Genomic DNA, 21101 nt, shown 5'->3' with positions numbered 1-21101 from the left:
CTAGTGTTCCCAATAAGAGAATGCATCCTTCTAGGGAATGTACTGACTGACCTATGACATTTAGGTTATCCTTCTTCTCCAAGCTCATTTATACTAGCAATATAGAGCTTCACAACATTTTGTTTAGAGAACCCCTTTTATCCCAAAGGAATTCCAAGACATACTTCTAGTTTCATAGACACACACACGCATACATATATACGTAATAATACATATCGTCCAGATCACTTCACCTAATACTGGAAATCTGTATGTTAGGAGAAGAATTTTGTCATTGATTCACATGCATGAAAGGTTCAAGGAAAAGAACAACAAAGCACGGTGCTAAATCAGTATCAACCCATTTGGAATCACAAATGTGCATGCAAGTGTGTGCCTTTGAGGCTGTGTGAGTGTTGGAGGAAGAGTATGAGAAGAGGGGAGGGGGTCTCTAAGATATCTTTAGGCCTCCAGCATTTTGGAATTGTCCATGGCCCCTCAAATCCTGAAAGCAGTTTCTCCTATATCTTTCTTATCTAAATTGAGAGTTTTTGAAGTCAAGATTAACTACACCTAAATAAACAAGTTCCCTTTTTCACTTGCCTCTGCCTAATATAAGCAAAGAATTAGACCATAAAATCTACTTGGAAGCAAGGAGAGATGGAAAAAAAAACTATGTAAATCAGCATTTGCCTAAACACTTTCATCATACTTATATTCTTGGGAATATGATCAGTATGTTTTTGTTTTAAAGTCCAAGTCTGGTCTAAAGGTCTCCTTTATCATTGGAACCTAGTGAATACACTCTGTCTTTTAGATATATCTCAGGGTGAAACATAAGACGGGCATAAAAATTTTCCCAAGATATAATAATTCCTAAGTCATATGTAAATTAATGTCAAGCCAATCAGGTAAGGAATAAGTTAAGAATGTGAAACAGTTGAACATAAATGATGTCCTCCGTACTCTACCTCTAAGATAACCATAATCTGGAATACACGTTCTGTATCTTCTTCTTCTTCTTCGAAATTATATGATATGGTAAATGTCAGTTGTCCTCCAGCTGCTGTAAGCTACAAGAGAGGAGATATGCAATCATTAGAAGACAGGAGATGGGCTATTAAATCATATTTTACTTATTATTTTAAAATCATTTTATTGTTCTAGAGGGTAGGATTTGGAAGAAACAGAAATCGCAAGAGTGCACAGTGAGAATGATAGACATTTCTTTAGCAGTAACCTTTATACGAACTTCACCCATCAGCGGCAAGCCTGACATAAATATAAATTCATGTATTATTTTCCCCAGTATTGCAGGCTTGCTGAAATAGGTTAAGTTCCATGAAACCAAACACAACCCCTCCTGTCATTTTCCTCGTCTATAGCTTGAGCTTTACAATTCCCAAGCAGAGAAGGATCTTTGTCAAAATTGGGAGATTTCTACCCATCCCTGAGGGCCACTCACTTTCTGTTGGTCAGAACACTTTCAACAAAGACATCACTCCATTTGACAGTGACTTTACATAGACTATAAGCTAAACTGGGAAATGTTGTGGATCAGAACAAAATAAAAGAATGGCAGCACATGTTATATTATGATACAATTCAATCAAAACTCCCAAAGATTGCATACTTTTCCCTGTGCAATCAAATATGCTTAGTTGGAATGAATGTTATTATCCCTTTTCATTAAATAAACTTCTTTTCTTCCAATATGCACACCAAGCCCCGTATAATGGATGCCTGAGGTTTACATCTTCTGACATTGACAGTAACCTTGTAGAAAGGAAAAAAAATGGGAAAGCAAGATCATTTATAGGACAGGAATCAACACTGGAGCCTGAGTGACAGATTCAATGCAAATACTGCAGTCCTTTTTTAAAAATTCCGCTCCGGCACTGTAAATAAAGACATTCATAAAACAAAGATGATGATCTGTATTCTGCTGTTTCCTCCATGCTGACAAACAGAGCCCCAGCTTTGCAGCCTTGCCTCTCTGTGGCCTCTTCCTGCAGACCCTGACCACAAAGCAATTCCCCGCGAAGCACTGCGTGGAGGAGGAGGAACCAGGATTCCTCTCAGAGTTGTTCCATGGGGAATGGCACATAGCTGGCCATGGCTGATTAAACAGGGTTTTCAAATTGCAGCTCTGCAGTGCCTTCTAAGAGCTCATTACATGGAGCTCTGTGAGGAACTAGGATTCAGAAAACTTTTATTCCCCTGTTCCACTGAAAAATAGCCCTCCTCTCATGTCTTTTCATATATAAAATAATAAATATCTGCCTGGACTATAGCACTTGGCACTAGTATGAGTAATGAAAGGTGAATCTCTGTAAAAGGGTTTTGGTTCTATTAAGATAAGCATCCTAAATATTACCTTGCATACTTGTTCAAAATCAGCCAGACCATTTTCTCAATAAGAAGAGTCTAGACAGGCAGCAGGAAAGAATGCTTTATATATTTCAAAGACTGAAGTATTTAGAATTTTCTACATTTATAAAAATATTTAGTAGGACCTAGGGATGGAGATTGGGAAGAACACCAGGATATAGATCTCTATATTAGATCTCTAATGTTGCAAAACTTTTAAGCTTCCAAATATATTTTGATCATTTAAAAGTTGGACTTTATTTATTTATTTATTTATTTATTTATTTATTTCTTACTATGTTTCCCTAAAAAAAAGGAAAAAAAATCAATTCTAATTCATAATTTCTTAATTTAAAAATTACATAAATGTGAGGAACTCAGAATGAAAGGTAATGCCTATTTTGGTCATAAGAGTCAAAGCGAGTATAATTTGAATATCCACGCTTTTTCTTTTTTTAAGATTTATTTATTGAGAGAGAGACAGACCACAAGAGCATGCGTGCATGTGCACAGGGGAGGGACAGAGGGAGAGGAAGAGAGAGAATCTCAGGCAGACTCTGCACTGAGCATGGCAGACTGAAGCCTCGATCCCATGACCCTGAGATCATGACCTGAGCCAAAATCAAGAGTCGGATGCTCAACCGAGATAACCAGGTGCCCCAGAATATCTGAACTTTTAAGATTTTAGATGAAATAGAAAAATGTTTGATTTGTTACTCATTTGTTTATGTTGTTTCCACACCTACTCATAATAATTATAAAGTCAAATAACATATAAAATAATATGAGAGAGGAATGAGGATGGAAATAGGAAAAAGAAATATAGAAAAAGAAAGCGTCCTTCTGCAGGTCAATCATAACATAAAACATGAACTAAGAAGTAGAATTAGTTCAATCTGTTCTTCTGAGGGCTTATGATAATAATAGTAATAAAAATGGAAACTTGACTTTTCACTCACATTTCATAAAGCAAATTTTCCCCAACTCTTCCACGCATCTTTGATACCTATACTTTGGTATCGTTAGAACCAGTTTTTGAATCATCTAAAAATTTTCATGAGTGAATCCATTTTACTTCTACCTAAGTTATGTGGAAAGAGACCGTTTTAAAAAGGTATATGATGATGTTATCAGTTTTGTTTTTTTTCCTCCAAGCCACAAACACCCATTTCCATAGTATTAGAATCATCGTCTTTTTCATTCACTCTAAAGCTATATATTTGTGGCCATTTCTTTTTTAAAAGATATTTATTTATTTGCAAAAGAGAGAAAGAGAGAGAGAGAGAGCACGCACAAGCAGGGGGGAGGATTAGAGGGAGAGGGAGAAGCAGACTCCCCACTGAGCAGGGAGCCGATGAAGGACTCAATCCCAGGACCCTAGGATTAAGTCCTGAGCTGAAGGCAGATGCTTAACTGACTGTGCCACACAGGTGTATGGCCATTTCTATATTGCAGCTGAGTCAAGTACTTATTTAAGTAATTTTCAAAAAGGATTTCTTAAGATGCCATCCCACAGGTTAGAAGTTTTCTTTCCCAACAAGTACATCCATTATATGAAAGTCTTTGTAATGAGTCAACTCTAAGACATCATCTTCTTTTCTGAGGGATATTGAGATTTTTGGGAAAAACCTGTGAGAATATTCAGAGTATAAACTGTCCTTTCCTATAGCTTTGGATGAAGAAGTCTCTGCCTCTTCTCTGTCTATCCCCCACTCCATATTCCAAATGTCACCTTCACTTGGCTCTTCCACGTCCTTGCTTTCCCACTCTCCTATAATCCCTTCATTAGCCCAATCTTCTGTCTCTCCATCAAATCCAACGTGCACAGGATTGCCAATCATCAACCAATCTTATTGTCTCCTCTAGCTATTATCTATGGTTATTGATTAGTTTCACTGTTAATACAATATTACACTCATTTGCTTTATTCTTACTCATCCAACCTTTCTTATTTTACCTACCACATCCTGTCTTTCACCCTTACTACTCCATTAACAGAGTTTCTTGAAAGGTCATTTATCAACTCTACCCAGCAACCACTCATGGACCTTTGATTCAGTTTTATTCTTAATCTGTATGTAGCATGTAGTCATTCTTAAAATTCTTGACTCCTTTGTCTTCTATTGCCCCAAACTTCCATGATACTCCTTCCTCTGCCTTGGTCACACCACCGTCTCATTTGTAGATACATTTTTCTTTCTTATTCTATACTCAGTGTATGGATGTCTCCAAGACTCTTACTCCCTTTTGGTTACCCTTTCTTATTGAATCTCTATTTCTCTCCGGTGGATTTAATTACGTTTATATCTCATTCCTCAATTGGTATCTTCTACCCTGTGCTGTGTCCCTATATTAGTTTGCTCAGGCCCCCATAACAAAATAACACAGACTGGGTAGCTTAAACAACAGAAATCTGAGTGCAAGGTATCGGCAGAATTGGTTTCTTCTGCAGCCTCTCCTCTTGGCTTGTACATGGCCATCTTTACCTTGCGTCCTCACATGGTCTTCTTTTTGTGTTCAGCTGTGTTCCAATTCCTTCTTTTTATAAGGACACCAGTCATATCGAGTTGCACCGACCCTAATTACCTCATTTCAATTTAAGTACCTCTTTAAAAATCCTTTTCCAAATAGTCACATCCTATGATTCTGGAGGTTAAGACTTCAACATATGAATTTGGGGGTCGGGATACAGTTTAGCCTGTAACAGCCCTGTACTGAGTGATTGTTTAATAATGTCTCAAACACTCAACATACCCAGTTAATCTTATTATCTGGATCTTCCCAGAAAACAAACTTGATTATATTCCCAACTTCCATGATTGGGTCAGGCCAATGGTTTTATTTCTCTATTTCAAATTAGAAACCATAGGTGTAACATAATATTGTTTTCACTGTGTTATTTATATCAAATTAGTCTCATTCTTATTCTATTGAAATGCTTCTTGTCTAACTTTCTGTTTTCACTACCACATCACACTTACTAGGTCCTCACCAAGCATTTGAATTCAATTCTCTGACCTCAGTCATTTTGGGGAGGAAATTTTACCAACTATTACTTGTGTTGTTACCTCCCTAATGAAGGACCTCTAGTGGTCCTGGGATCTATAATATCACTCAAGTTTCTAGGCAGTTTCAGTCCTCTCTAGGATCTATCTAGCCCCCTAGTCACAAACTGTGTGCTGAGGTGCCCCAGGGCACTGCAGTAAACTCACAAAGACACTGTGGGATACGGTCAAGGTTTAAAGGACACACAAGCAATACTGTGTATCTGTCGGACACCACACAAACGACTAGCTTGAGGTACTTCACAGTTTTAACAGGAGAAAACTTTATATTCCTTTCAGGGATATTCTCAAAACATCGAGCTGTGTTTTTGCACTTTCAGCCATGCCGTATCTTTGTTAAGGGAAGTCTTCAGTGGATGCTATGATAAAAACCACATAATGCACAAAAATCAATGTGAGACAGGAATTAAAGGTAGCAGTTTCCAATCTCCTTCTAGGTTTGAGAAGTTGTGTATTACCCAGCAGGCACACAAATCCCCTTTAGTAAGTCACTGGGGTTATTTATGAAAATAAGAAATTATTATATTGCCCAAACTTACATGCATGATCTTTTTAATTGGTTGCTCAGTTGTTAAAATGCAAATATTTATTAAGTTGTTTGGCCCTCACTACTATGGCATATTTCAATTGGTCTAGGAGACACTGTGGAAAAAAAAAATACAGAGACCTTAAGAGTACCACAAATTGAAGAAGTTTTGGAACTTCTGACCTAGCCTTTGTTTGTATCTACCCATTCTGCTACTTTGATTTGCTTCAACTCATTTTCCTGCTGAAATTCTCACTCCTACAGCTCTCTATTCAAATGCTTCTTTTTTTTCTCTGCTTGGCTAGTGTCCCGCTGGTCAGAAGACTGAGGAGGCAAAAACGGTTTTTCAGTGATATTCCCAAAGACTCAGTGACAACCACAACAAATAAGAGAGCTAAAGGACTCTGGGACAGGGAGAGCTCTGCATAAACTGTCTTGTCATTCACGCTGGAGAATGCCTTCTAATACATCCCACGACCTTGCTAAGTTATGTGTACTGTGTATAACTTTAGTTTTCCAGAATTCTGGACTTTGTAGACTCAATTCATTAATTTTGCCTTTGAGACTTTCAAATTCGTCCATTTTGGGGACAACACTGGAGCACTTCCTGTACTGCCAATGGAACATTTCATTTTCCCCTGCTTCTGAGGAACAAAACTGTCACTATTCTACTGGCCAGAGAAATGCAGTTTTCCACAGATAGAAGTAAGTGTCATTCCAGTTCCCATTGAGGCAATTCTTACATTTACTGGATAGATTAGACTATATTTACCAGAGATGAAAGTTGTATTCCCTTTCAATACAAAGAGAAAGTGAATTTAATGAGAAGAGTTCATTTCGTAAGGGTCTCCAAAGACCTAGTGTTATTGTCGTTTGTTGGTTTTTGGTTTTTGACCTTTCTTCATATCTAGTAAGCAAAATTCTCTTCAGGAAGAGTCAGATATCAAATTGAGAGGCACTGCGAGGAAAAGGAGTGGCATCCATTCATCCCCAGCGATGGTTCAGTTCTAAGCCCTTCACTCTCCTGATCCTTAAATTCACCCCATTAAGAAAAGAGCCATACAAGTAGCTGTTTCCCACGAGTACCTGTTTTAATTCTACCTTCGGGGGAAAGAAACAGCTTGTTTGCAAGTAACATTACAGTTACTATGCAATATATAACCTAATGTCACACAGAATAATGTAGTGTGCGTGCAGCACACATCGCGTTCAAGATTTAATGAGGCAGGAAAGCTCTCCCTCATGAGTGGAAAAGGCTAAAGGTAATTCATAAAACTAAGCTTTACATCAGTATTTAGTATCAGGCTATCTGTGTTGTAGCCTCCCCAACCCCCAATCTCAAGAAATATGAATTGAAGGTTGAAGGGTGGTGATCTATGGGGACAATATCCTTGGGGGGAAATTCTTTCGTAAAATAAGACTGGATTATTTGGTTGTCTGATATCAGAACATCACCTCTCTTGTTCCATTAAATGGGGTGTAAAATCTAATATTTACTTTTGCTTACCAGAGCAAATATTTCAGGAGGGATATACAAAAATCAAATGAGGAAAAGACTTTGTAATATGGAGCAGGATACATGAAACACAGATGCTAATTTCAAGTTAGCATCACAAACATGGCAAATGGCTCATCTTTCTAGATTTTGAAGCTCAATAGCCTTAAACTCTGAAAACGTATCTCTCCCACCAAAGTGTTAACTGACACATCTATTCATGGAGTTCTCCTATTTTTTTTTTTTTTTAAAGATTTTATTTATTTATTTGACAGAGAGACAGCCAGCGAGAGAGGGAACACAAGCAGGGGGAGTGGGAGAGGAAGAAGGCGGGTCCCAGAAGAGCAGGGAGCCCATGCAGGGCTCAATCCCAGGACTCTGGGATCACGCCCTGAGCCGAAGGCAGACGCTTAACTACTGAGCCACCCAGGCGCCACACATGGAGTTCTCCTTTAACATCGAAACAGAACTTCATGCTTTGCTATGCTTTTCTGTACATCTATAATATTGAGATAAGAGCATATTTCTCTTCTTCAATTTAGATAATTAGAATAGAATGGGTATAAGAGGATGTTGAATTAGAGAACAGGCAGAATTTACACAGGCTGTCTTAAAGTGACATCACTTTAGTGCACAGAAAAAGGAGTAGGAATTGTGAGTGTCAAACAGAAACAACACATCCTGGAAACATTGGCTCCTAAAGCAAGAGACCACGTTATGTAGTCGAGGAGATACAAAGAGGAAAATCTTGAGGATTTTCCTGCCTGTCTACCTCCATTCCTCCCTTCCTTCTTTTCTTCCTCTCTGCCTGGATTTTTTCTGCCCTCTTTCTTCCTTTTATCCAACCCCTCCTTTTTTTCCTTCCTCTCTCCTCCTCCCCCCTTTTCTCCTCCTCTTCCCTGCCCCTACTAGCTCCATCCTCTTACTTCTGATTGTTTTTTTCCCTTTCAGATGTGGCCACATCCAACTTGATAATTTTGCATTCCTTTGTATTTTGTATCCAGCTAAATTTCATAAGTATCCAAAGTAGGGATGAAAATTATGAATGTGACAGTGCCAAGGATAGAGTTTTATGGCAGGCAGCCCATCAGAGATACTCTCTCAGTGTGACACCAACCGACCAGTGTCCCTGGAGCCTAGTCCCCTAACTGCTTAATGGAGAAACCAGTTATGAGCTTCTTATATGAATTTTTATTAAATAAAATAACGCCAACTTATATTTAGCATAAACTTTCTGTCTCCCATGTAATAAAGTGAGGCCTGATTCTACTTTCTCTATACTCAGTTATGATGCAAAGCAAATGGAATTATAAGGGTTTGATCAGGTAAGAATGCTTCTGGCTGTAACTGAAAGTCAGACAATTAGCAGTCCTTATATAACAGGAGACCCAAAACTAAACAGATCAAATTTTAAAATACAACAAACAGATTATCCCCCCCACTTCACATATTTTCTACAAACACTTAGATCCATTTGGGGACACTTAATATAAACACCCCAGAAACAGATTTGCTAACCATCATATAGAAGATGATGAATTACAGTACCCCTTACATAAATTAAGATTTAGTGCTTCCTCTATGTTTTCCGACTGGGGGAACTACTTGTTACTTTGTGACATGCACTGATAAGTATTGAGTTGAAATAATACCATCTCAACAGATGTAAGTAAATGGTAGCAGCCAAATTCTCCAAACTGTTTTTTTGTTATCAGGCCCAGACTCAAAAACAGGATCTTTGCAACAGCTGCTTCTCTTCTGTTTACTCGCGTTTAGATGGAATGTTCCATTAGTACTCTGGCTATGGGTTGGATTAATTTATGTGTAAATATTCAGTACAAAAAAAAATACATGCAATACACAATTAAACACTGATCTAATCAAATAAGCCATAAACTACGGTTTTATATATATTTAACTTTCTTATTGACTAGGGGCTTAATTTTTTTTTGAGTTCTCTGCCAAGAAAACAGAAAACTACATGCTCATGATATACAACATGAATGTTGGTTAAAATAACAACATACATTTTAATCCAAGTTCCACTAAATTAAAGAGAAACAGGCTTATTATTTTCACAAAAAGATAAATGAATATATATATATGAATGAATATATATATATTTATGTGTATATATATTTACATTTATACATGCATAAATTCTGGTGAAAAAACTTATGAGAACATTGTAAAAAGGAGATATCAATCATGCTATTTTCTATTTGAATACAAATTTTAGCTAACCTTTCTCTTCCTGCTTAAGTATTTTATCCTATAGGCTATTCTTTACTTTGGACAGTATATTGGTTATTGTATAGCCTTTCCCCTCTTATTGAAAAAGCAGGAACAAATAAACAGAATTCTGTAAGAAACAGAATTTCTATCTTTCCCATAGGCAATTCTCAATGTTTATAGCTTAAACAACACTAAATACGGCTGGAAGGGCTGTATACTTAAATGAGCTCAATTAATTTGGGTTACATTATTTAAACAGAGGTTTATTTTGAAATAACAGTCAACTTATTTCCTCCAAAGGCAGATGCCAGAGTACTAGTTCTGGATTTGATTCAAAATTGATCTACCACTCTTCCTTTTCATTCCCTTATTCATAAAGTCTGCAGGTGATTCTTTATTACAGCAGTAGAAGCTGGTTATGAATTTTAGAAGAAAAGATTCCCAAAGATGCAATGGAAACTAAGTCACACCCCAGAGGAGAATCAACAGGCTAATAAAATATATTCAAGTGTCTTCTTCCAGAATGAACAGATAAAGATTTGTGTTAGTTATCTGACATGTCTATTAACATGGAAATCAGATATAAATCACACAAAAGGTCAAGCTCATTCCCCGAGATTCTTCAGACCTGGCTTTGGATTCTGGTTCTGCCTTTAAATGTTGTATGGCCCTTGGGAAAGTAATTTAAGCTTTCAGAGTCTCTGTTAATTTTCCCTAAAACGAGCTGAATTACACCTACCTCAGAAGTTTTTCCTGAGGGTGAAATGAGAAAATACACATAAAAGTCCTCACTTGATACCTAGCACATAGTATATATTCAATAAATGTTGTAAATCATACAGTTTTAATCAGGACAAATTTCAAAATTAAAGTACATACACACTTCACACTAAAAAACCTAATCGTAATGATATTTATTTCATGATTCGAAATGCACTTTGCAATCTTAGGGTTTCTGGAAGAGATCACAGTGTTGGCAGGATTCAGACCTTATTCATGTTTTAATGTTTCCCTATGGTACTTTGCATAAGCATCTTACAGATAGTGGATATTGCATAAATATCCGCTGACTTTTAATCAAATTCAACACCATATATCATTTCAATGTATTATAGAGGGAGAAGGCATAAAAAACCAGGACAAATTTGTACTACCCCCATGAGATAACTTGCAGTTGTTATTAGAATAGGCCTTTATTGGTTTCTCTATTCTTCTCTCTGTCAGTCCTAAAAACAGACCAAAGGAAATATGTCTGTTTGAGTTTTTTGGTGATTTGAGGCTACTGCAGAAACTTATTGTACTGCTGACTGGCAAACTCTAAGTACATTTATTTTAAAATAAGGCCCTTTAGCATTTGGGAAGTTTGATCTGCAGTTGGAAGGAAAAATCAATATTTAAGTCATTTAGACATTTACACACATAAAGCAACTATATGTCATTACTTTTCACCAGAATCTATATGCTAGGATAATAGTATAAATTCCAGCACCCACTAATACATATTTTATAAGTTACAAATACATTTTCAATATGTTCTGATATATTGGCAAACAATGTACTCTCTGTATTAAAAAGACACCTAGCATACAGATTACAGGAAGCAATGAGCCAACTGCAGTCATAACTAGTCAGAGCACACTCTTGACACCACCATTTAAAGGAGTAGTTGACAAATTAGAGGTCATCCAAAGAGGTGTGACCAGGATGCTGATAGCTTTAAAAGCAGAACAAGAGGTTTAGAAAGGTAATGGGGATGTTTAACCTTAAAAAATAGAAGACATAAGGAAAACATGATCGTTTTCTTTGATGTCTGAAGGTCTATCATGTATAATAAAAAGAAAACTTGTTCTCTTTGTCACATAAAAATGGATTCTATACAAGGAAGTGGGGGGGGGGAGGATGCTTTTGATCCTGCATAAAAATTAACTTCTGATATCTAGAACTGTTGAAAGTGGAATGAGCTTTGAAGGATGTCCATATCCTTATAGATATATGAATAGAGGTCCATCTGCCTTGGATGATGGAGAAAGAATGCCTCCATCTGCTAAGAGTTTGGACTAGATCTGATATCACTGGGCAATGTGCAATTCCACCATGCTAAATTTTACAGCTAATTTACTAATAGTTGGTTAATTAAACATCAGGGTAACCCTTTTCAATTTTAATTTGTAGAGTACCAGGATAGTACTTAGCTTTATATACACCTGTTCCTTACTCTGTGGTTTTAGAAATAAAGCATTTAAATGACAGGGCAACACATTTCATTAAGAGAATACTACTTGCATAGATAGTATCAGAGATTTAGAACGGCATAGTGGGAAAGACTATGGATTCTAGAGCTAGTCTTCTTGGGGAAGCAGGGAATAGTCAGCTCTGCCACTTATCAGCTGTGTGTAACTAGATACAGCAAATTATTTAATCTTTCTTTATATCAAGTCTGCATGTGGAAAATGGAGAGGATGCAAAAGTAAATGCCTCATAGGGTTGTCATGAGAACTCAACTGAACAATCTAGAATAGTGCTTGACACTTTATCAATGTTTAGTAAAGGTTTGCTGCTACCATTGTTTTGTTATTGTTGCCATTACGGAAAACAATCTCCAACATTTTGTAACTATTCAGAGCAAGATTCTCTGATGATCACCATACCATTGGGATACATCAGTATGATTTGGACTTTTTAAGCTTGAGGATAAAAACATTTGCCACTTTTATGCAAGATAAAGATAATGTAAAAATATGGTACGTCTCAAAATTTAAGGGGACTCAATTGCTGAGCCATAAAAAATCCAGTTAATATTTATATTGAACTTTAGAATTTAAATAGCACTTTTTGCATCATCTTATTGAATCTCCAAAAATCTTATAGTATAGGCTTATGATTGTTATTATATTGTAGACACGAGGAAATTGAGGCTTTAAGAGGTTAAGCTGTACACAGTCATACTGTTACTTTAGCGATACTGAGATGCATTCTTGATTTATGCTTTTTAAAATACTCCCCCCCAAGACTGTCACACACACACACACACACACACACACACACACACACTCTCTCTCTCTCTCTCAATGTGCAAGGTGTCTATGATGCAAAGATTATGTGCTTCAGAATAAGACCGACCTATTAGAGATATCTTAGTCCATATATTTTATTGTGTGACTTTGGGCAAAGTAATTTAATTCTGAAGTTTACTTTGTGTTGTGTCTAAGAGAATGAAAATATCACCTTGAAATGTTTTTATAAAGAATGCATGAGAGGAACTATGTAAAACCTATTCTCCATGTTCTAGACCAGGCATACAGAATTTCACGAAACATTATTTCATTTTCCCTCCTAATTATTTTGTGAACTCAGTAAATTCAAAATAGGTTTGCTAATTTGAATCGAAGTACTTGTGTAGAAAAGAAAATACTATGGTTGCTGAAACATGAAAACACACTATCTTCATTAATAATAATAAGAAAACAAAGTAAACTTTTCTAAAATACTATTTTTTCCTCATCAGACTAGTAAAGATCTAAAAATCTGATAGCATAATCTATTACTGAGGGGATTAGGGAAACAAGTACTTTCATGCCTTTGTGGTAGTAGGTGAAAAATCTATGTGGTCAATTTGACAATGTCTATTTAAATTACAAATGCATATACACTTTGACATAACAATTTTAGCTCTGAGAATTTATCCAATAGCTATACTTGCACATATAGGATATAACGAGGCACATGATTATTCACTGCAACGTTTGTAGGAAAATATTGAAGATAGACCAACGTCCATCAATGGTGATTGCTACTGACATATTAATAAGGGTAATGATGGCGATGCCACTCTGCAAAGTGGTTTTATACCCATTAACTTTTTTAATCCCTCAAACAATATGTACACAGCCTTAGGTAATAGGTATATTACGATTATCACATTTATTTTAAAGATGAGAAAAACTGAAGCATTGAGAGATTCCATAACTTGCTTCAGGTTGTAAGGCTGACAGGTGGTGAAACCAGGATTTGAATCTCAAAGCCTAGCACCAGAGCCAATGTTTAGCCTCTTTCATGACAGCTGAACAAATCTGGGTACATCCATTCAACAAAAGACAAATAACCAACCAATCAAATAAAACAACCACATAGTGCATGCGCGCGTGCGCACACACACACACACGATCTTTATTCATTAATATGGAATTATCTTGATTATATTAAGTAAAACAACTATAATGTGCTTTTGTAATATGTATGCCATGTAACCATTTGTGTAAAATGAGGGAAAAATTATATATGTGTATGCAGATGTGTGTGTATATTCATATATATAAATATTCATATATATATAAATCAACTCTACTGTGCAAATTCTAACAATTTCCCTGCTTATTTTACTGTGTTAAGATGTATACAATGTACCATTAACACATTTTAGAGACTACATATATTCACACTTTTATTATTTGATACCTTTAGTTCTAAAATCCCCTGACTTAAATGACAATAGAAATCTGGTGCCTATCAGGTCACATGATTTCAACTAGACGTTCAAGACTTTGTGCTTCAGTAAGGAAACCCTCTAATATGCAGAAATTATAGCACTCAAGTAAATATATTACATGGTATTTCAGATTTTTTCCCCCTCACTCCTTTTTTGTTTCCAGTAGATAAATCATTAGGCTAAAATATCCTCACCAAATTCTATAAATTTCATCAGACATTTGCTAATAGGAGGTCAGACTGTGGCCTCCCCAACTAAAAAAAAATAAAACAAAAAAAAGCCAAAAAAAAAAAAAAAAAAAAAGAAAGAAAAGAGGAAAAGGAAGAGGATAAAAGACAGAAAGAAAAGAAAACTATACTATAAGTCAAGGAAAAACAATGGCCACAATTTCAAAATGAAGCTGAGCATTTCTCATAAGCTATATGAGAAAGTCTGCAATTTTTCTATTAAGCTCCCCAATTCCCATAAACTGTAGGTACAAAGGGAGTACAAACAGTGATCTTTACTATTTTCTAAGAAAACAGATTTCCTGCCATATAAAGGCAGACAGACCCTCAGGACACTCCAAAGTTCCTGCTAAGAGTTCAAAGAGGGCCATAGAAGCAGTCCTATCAATCACAACATGAAACACACACTTTCTCACACTCTCGTGGGGGTGCCATATTTATGCAGCTTTGGACACTTATTTTCTTCATGTACTTTACATTAGCGCAACAACTGTATACTTCTTGGTGGGGGGGCAACCTCTGTGCATTTTGTGAACTTTAACATATTGCATTGAATTTTGCTGTGTGTACTTCATTTTATATACGATTTCTACAAGGTTTTTAAATTTCTGTTGTTTCTTTTTCTTCTCAACCATAACTGAACATCCCTCCCACACAGACCAGCTGTTTCTCCATTTAAAAGAAGGCAAGTAATTTAACATCATAAATACCGAACTGCATCTCAAGGTCAGAGTCAAAAGCTTTTATGTCTCATTAATTTTCTAGCTCTTCATCAGGTTTTCTCATTGAGCTACCATTTATATCTTGGCATGTGGAAAAGCATAAAACTTGTGTTATCAGTTAAAACAGAAGGCTATCTTCAGCTATTACACTAATATAAAATACTTCCAATTAAACGGATAGTAGTTCGTATACTTTGTAAATGGCAACAGCAAAATTACAGAAGATTTTGGGTCCATTTCCCAGCAACTTTCCCTCCCCCCGCCCCGCACTAAGGGAGATGAAAACCATCTCCTCGAGTCAATCCATGCTCTGGCTGCTGAGACATAAAAATATTGACATTTACCTCCTAAATCAAATCATTTAGGTCACTCATATAATGCTTAGAAATGAGACATTTTAAAATATTAGCTATTTCTTAGAAATTCACTAAAAGTGCATAATAAAAAAAACCTACATGCATCACCATCTGATTTTCAGTAGCCATTTATTCAATAACAAATAAGCAGTTCAATAATATAAACAAGCTTGCATCACTTTAGAGTCTAAGCAGTATTTCTGAAAGTAATCATACAGAAATTGACTGAAAATCTTACTAACTTCATTTAGTTCCTCACCTATCAAAAGACTTATTATTATTATTATTATTATCATTATTATTATTATTATTTAGCTCCAAAGCACTTACTTTACCATTAAGAACACATAGGGCCAGAGATTATATACGATCTGTCCAAGGCCAAATTGCAAATAATGGCAGAGATATGTGTGCAACTTCTGAGGTAAGGTCATTAAAAACCATTGAGCTTTTGCCTTGTTATCTGGGTACATTTTCTATTGGAGCCCCATGCTGCCAATTACCTTGAGGCCACCATGCTTGGAGGAAGCTCAAACTGCATTTATTGTTCATCCATGGGATATCTGTCTCAGGTGAGTCCAACCTTTGAATTTTTGTATTCCAGGCATTAGACACGTACATGAAGAAGTCTCCAGCTTCTTCAACTCCCCTACAACCATTCAAGTCTGCTCTGCTGGGCCACAAGATGTCATTGAGCAAAGAGTACCTATCCCTGCAATGCCCTGTCCAAATTCCTTACTGTAACATTTATAGGCATATTAAAATAGTTAACATACACTATAAAGTTTGAGTTGGTCTGTCACTCAGCAATGAATAACTGGAAAACTCTAGATCTTAATTTTCTCCAATACGGGTTAAGCACCATTGGCTAGTTTAATAAGTTCAGCCACCTCCAGTCAAAAGCTATGCTGTTCTATAGCTTTGCTTTTCTTAAATGATCCTTCTTTGGAGCTATAATTGTGTCATCTTTTTATATATTATTTTTATAATTGGCTTTGCACGATTACTTTTCTGAGTCAGTTTTTTAAATTCCATTCATTCACTAAACATTTACTTAATATATAAACCACGTTTTTAAAACTGATAGATTTCAAAGATCTAAAGATGAATAAATATGAATAAAATAATTGTTCTCAGGTCGGGGATAAAGGGAGAGAGAGAATTGTTACTTAATTTATTTCTCCTTCCTTTCCTCTTCCTACTCTTCTCACTTTATAATGAAAGCATTTAGAACTTTATTTTTTTAAGATTTTATTTATTTGTCAGAGAGAGAGTGAGAGTGTAAGCAGGTTAGCAGCAGGCAGAGGGAGCAGCAGGCTTCCCACTGAGCAAGGAGCCTGATGCGGGGCTCAATTCCAGGATCCTGGGATCATGACCTGAGCTGAAGGCAGACGCTTAACAAACTAAGCCACCCAGGCGTCCCAGCATTTAGGACTTTAGATTTACTCCTGAATACTTCTTTTGCTTCACCTCAGAGTTTTGGCTTTCTGATACTTTGTTTTCAGAATTATAGTTGTAACTTTAATTTTTTGCGGTCAGAATAGTTATTTTATAACATGTTCTTAAGTTTTTAAGTGGTCTTCTAACTTATTATTTTTAATTTATACTGACCACACTGTGGTCACAGAGTGAAAACTAAACATTTTCTGGTTTCAGAATTTTTGAAAAGTATGTGTGTGTCTGAGTGTGTGTATCTGGTCTCTCTCTCAGGAGACGAATTTTTAAAATATTCCTTTGGCACAGGCTCTGTTTATAAATATAAGATTAAGAGAGTATTAGTATTTATTTTTTAATCTTCAGTACAATTTATTTGCTGAATGTTTACCTCCTCTTTCCTCACATTTCAGAGACTGAGTAATGCATTAAAGTCTATTGCTACTACAGTTGTTTGCTCGCATAGCAATAAAAAAGTATCCAGTAATATGAATATTCAAATGCAAGAAGAAATTCGTGATATGTTGTCATAATTTTCAATTATAACAAAGAACTGCTGGGGAAAACTAATGGTATGAATAGTTTCATAGCTATAAGATGAAATTAGGAGCATTTCTAATTAGCAACCAATTCTAAGAAAATATACTAATAAGATTGCCTCCCTGTTTAATCATGTTAAATATGTTAAAAATAAACATCTTGGGGCAGCTGGGTAGCGCAGTCGTTAAAGCGTCTGCCTTGGGCTCAGGGCGTGATCCCGGCGTACCGGGATCGAGTCCCACATCGGGCTCCTCTGCTATGAGCCTGCTTCTTCCACTCCCACTCCCCCTGCTGTGTTCCCTCTCTCGCTGGCTGTCTGTCACATAAATAAATAAAATCTTTTTAAAAAAATAAATAAACATCTTAAAAATAGTAAGAATCAAATAATTTTTAAAAGAATCAAATAAACAACCTAAAACAGAAGGAATTTCACTATTTCTAAAAAAGTGCTCAAATCTGATGATATATTTTAAATATATTAAAAAGTTTAAAAATGAGAAGGAACATTCAAAGTATTCTTTATGCAAGATACTTTGCATAATAAATTTTTTACAAATTAATGTCATAATAGACATTTTTAGAGTTACATTATATTTAACTAATGAGAATTGAAGAAAGGTTAAAGTGTATCATAATTATCAGGCAAGCACATTCATCATTTTATTAACTTTTCCTAATATCTTATTTTTATACATCTAACATTCAAGAAAATGTGATTTTTCTTGATCAAATAAAATTCTGTTATAATTATAATTATTATTATTATTATTAGGTAATTTAATAAGCATAGTTTTATATATGGCTTGGTGTTAGGCTTGGCCCAGTTAAAAGCAACAAATCCAAGGATATAGCAAAGAGAATTACATATTTCTGTTTGGGTGCAATTTACAAAAATATAAACCTCTCTTTTTTAAATTAAAGATAGGACGTTAGAGAAGCCTGGTAGTTTTGTCAATAGATGAAAAAGGTAAGGAGAAGCAAAGTTTGCTCTTTTGGAGAGGTGCTCACATACACAGCAAGTGAGGGGAGAAAGCAAGAGCACAAAGGATCTTTGAGGCATTTTGTTAAAAGTCATTGGCTTCTCATGATGGCCGATAGAGCAAAGCAAAACAACCCAAAACTATGGATACTCTAGTAGCATAATAATTGGAAAGAACCCATTCTTTTCGTTGACAAACTCAATACATTGAAATATCTAATGTTTCTTTTATTCAGTTCAGTTGGTTCTGAGCTTCCCAGTCCCTGGAATTTTCTTGCTGGTCATTCACGTCCATGTGAGCATTCAATAGTGAATGTAACACATACTCAGATGAGTCAGTAAGTTCTTGTAAAGGTTAAAATTATGAAATTATCTTTTTAACATTTCAGAGAGATGTTTAAGATTTTACTTCCAGTTCTTTTAAATCATACATTTATGTCTAAAATTAACTAGAACAAGACTAACTTAATTTACTACATTTTGTTCACTCAAATACATAGGCCAGAATTTGTAGTAGGCTACAAATGAGCCTGGGATGGATTCAGTTGAGTTGATTGGCAATTTTTCCATATATATATATATGGTTTCATGAAGACACAGAGCCACACAGTAATGATTTGTGACGGATGTTTGAGCAGCATGGATCATATTTCAAGTAAAAATAAAAATGGCTTTAAATTATTAAAAAAAAAAAAAAAAAATGAAGACACAGAGCCAATGATGAGTTTTCTGCTTCCTAGTATATGACCTAGGTGATTTAACGCTTGAATATTTAAAATACATTCCATGTAATTGAGTTTCCTAAATAGCATGAAAGTACATATGTAATTAACAATGAGCATATGAATTTTGACTTATTCACATCAATATGGCTTCATTATAAAAATGCAGTTTTGATTTCCCAACTACTCATAAATGTACTCTCTTAAACAGTTTGTTGTTTTAATAAAGTCTACTGATCCAATTTAAACTATATCCATGTTAATGGAGTTCTTACTATATAGCTCCAATACCGATGGCCCCCAACTTATGATGGTTTGACTTAACAATTTTTGACTTTACGATGGTGCAAAGGGGATATGCATGCGTTCAGTAGAAACTGCACTTCACATTTTGAATTTTGATCTCTTTTCTGCGCTAGTGATATGGGTACAATACTCTCTCATGATGCCAGGCAGCAAGTGTGAGTCATGGATCCCAATAATCCCAATAAGCCACACGATTGTAATTAAACAACCGATACAACCATTCTGTACTTATACAGCCATTCTGTTCTTCCCTTTCATTTTTATTCACTAAATTACATGAGATATTCAACACTTTATTGTAAAATAGGCTTTGTGCTAGATGATTTTGTCCAACTGTAGGCTAATGTAAGAGTTCTAAACATGTTTAAGGTAGGCCAGGCTAAGCTATGATGTTCCACAGGTTAGGAGTATTAAATGCATTTTTGACAGAATGATATTTTCAACTCATAATGGGTTTATCGGGACATGACCCCATCCTAAGTTGAACAAGATCTGTGTAACATGGGTATGGAGAAGAAATACCACTACACATTCTTCTTTCAATTTACCTCCCATTTTTTTTTATTATACTTTCAACATCCTGACTCCGTGATATAAGTGAAAAGCTCCTAAAAATTAGCAAGACCAGGTGGCCTCTGAGGGCCTTCTACATAATAACAAATAGCTAGACTGGTAGAATTATTACGATGGGTGATTCACTTTTTGGGTTTCCATTTATATGTAGAGCATTGTGTATACATCATTTAAAATGCCTGACTATTTGGACATTAATTACTTGAGGCTATTCTAATGATACATAGTCTCTTTTAACATAATGCACATACTTTCAGGCCTCACAAATCCATGGATAGAAATGAAGTCTGACACTGATGCCCAGTTAGAATAGTTCTTAGGCCCCTTCACATCTCCAAAGCAAATCTATTTTAGTCCCTCATCAATAGGGACACACCCCATGACATCTTCTCTACTGATTTTTTTTTCATCCCATTATCTCCTCCTTGTCTTGTCAAAAAGAACTCCCACTTTCTTCTACCCAAAGCTAGAAGCATCCATCTATACTGTATTAGTTTCTTATTGCTTTCATAACAAGCTTAGCAGCCAGAGGCAACACAAAATTATCTCGCAGTTCTGTTGGGGAGAATTCCAACATAGGTCTCACTAGGGTACAATGCCTAAAATCATGGTGTCAGCAGGGCTCCATTTGTTTCTGGAGGCTCTGTGGGAGAATCCATTTTCTTGCTCATTCAGATTGTTGGTAGATTCAGTTCCTATGGTTGTAGAACTGACGTTCCCATTTCTTTACTGGGTATTGGCCAATGCCCATTCCTAGCTTCTAGAGCTCATCCACATTTCTTGGCTCATGGACCCCTTCATCTTCAAAAACAATGATGATGGACAGAGTCCCTTTCAGGCTTCGAATCTTTCTTTCCTCCTCCTCCATTGTCACATCACTCTGACTCCCCTTTCTGCCTTCCTCTTCCACTTTTAAGGCCTTATGTGATTAGATTGGGCCCACCTGGACAACCCAGGATAATATCCGGGTCCTCAAACTTAATCACATTTGTAAAGTCCTTTTGCTATGTAAAGTAACATATTTATAGGTTCTGGGGATTAGGATACGGACATATTTTAGAGGGATCATTATACAGCCTACCTCAT

At 35.9% G+C, this 21101-nt stretch overlaps 1 protein-coding gene across 1 annotated transcript in view; it reads right to left on the bottom strand.

The window, feature by feature from the left end:
- LAMA2 (laminin subunit alpha 2) overlaps positions 1 to 21101 on the bottom strand; it is a 601373-nt gene that overhangs the window by 264861 nt on the left and 315411 nt on the right. Inside the window, exon 13 of the mRNA XM_040627485.1 lies at positions 951 to 1052. Coding sequence (XP_040483419.1) covers positions 951 to 1052 — 102 coding nt within the window. The remainder of the gene's footprint in view (positions 1 to 950; positions 1053 to 21101) is intronic.

The sequence above is a fragment of the Ursus maritimus genome, unplaced genomic scaffold (assembly GCF_017311325.1).
Source record: "Ursus maritimus isolate PB19 unplaced genomic scaffold, ASM1731132v1 scaffold_13, whole genome shotgun sequence".
Taxonomy (NCBI): Eukaryota; Metazoa; Chordata; class Mammalia; order Carnivora; family Ursidae; genus Ursus; species Ursus maritimus.
The sequence above is the reverse complement of the archived record's forward strand: the minus strand, read 5'-3'. Positions and strand labels throughout refer to the sequence as shown.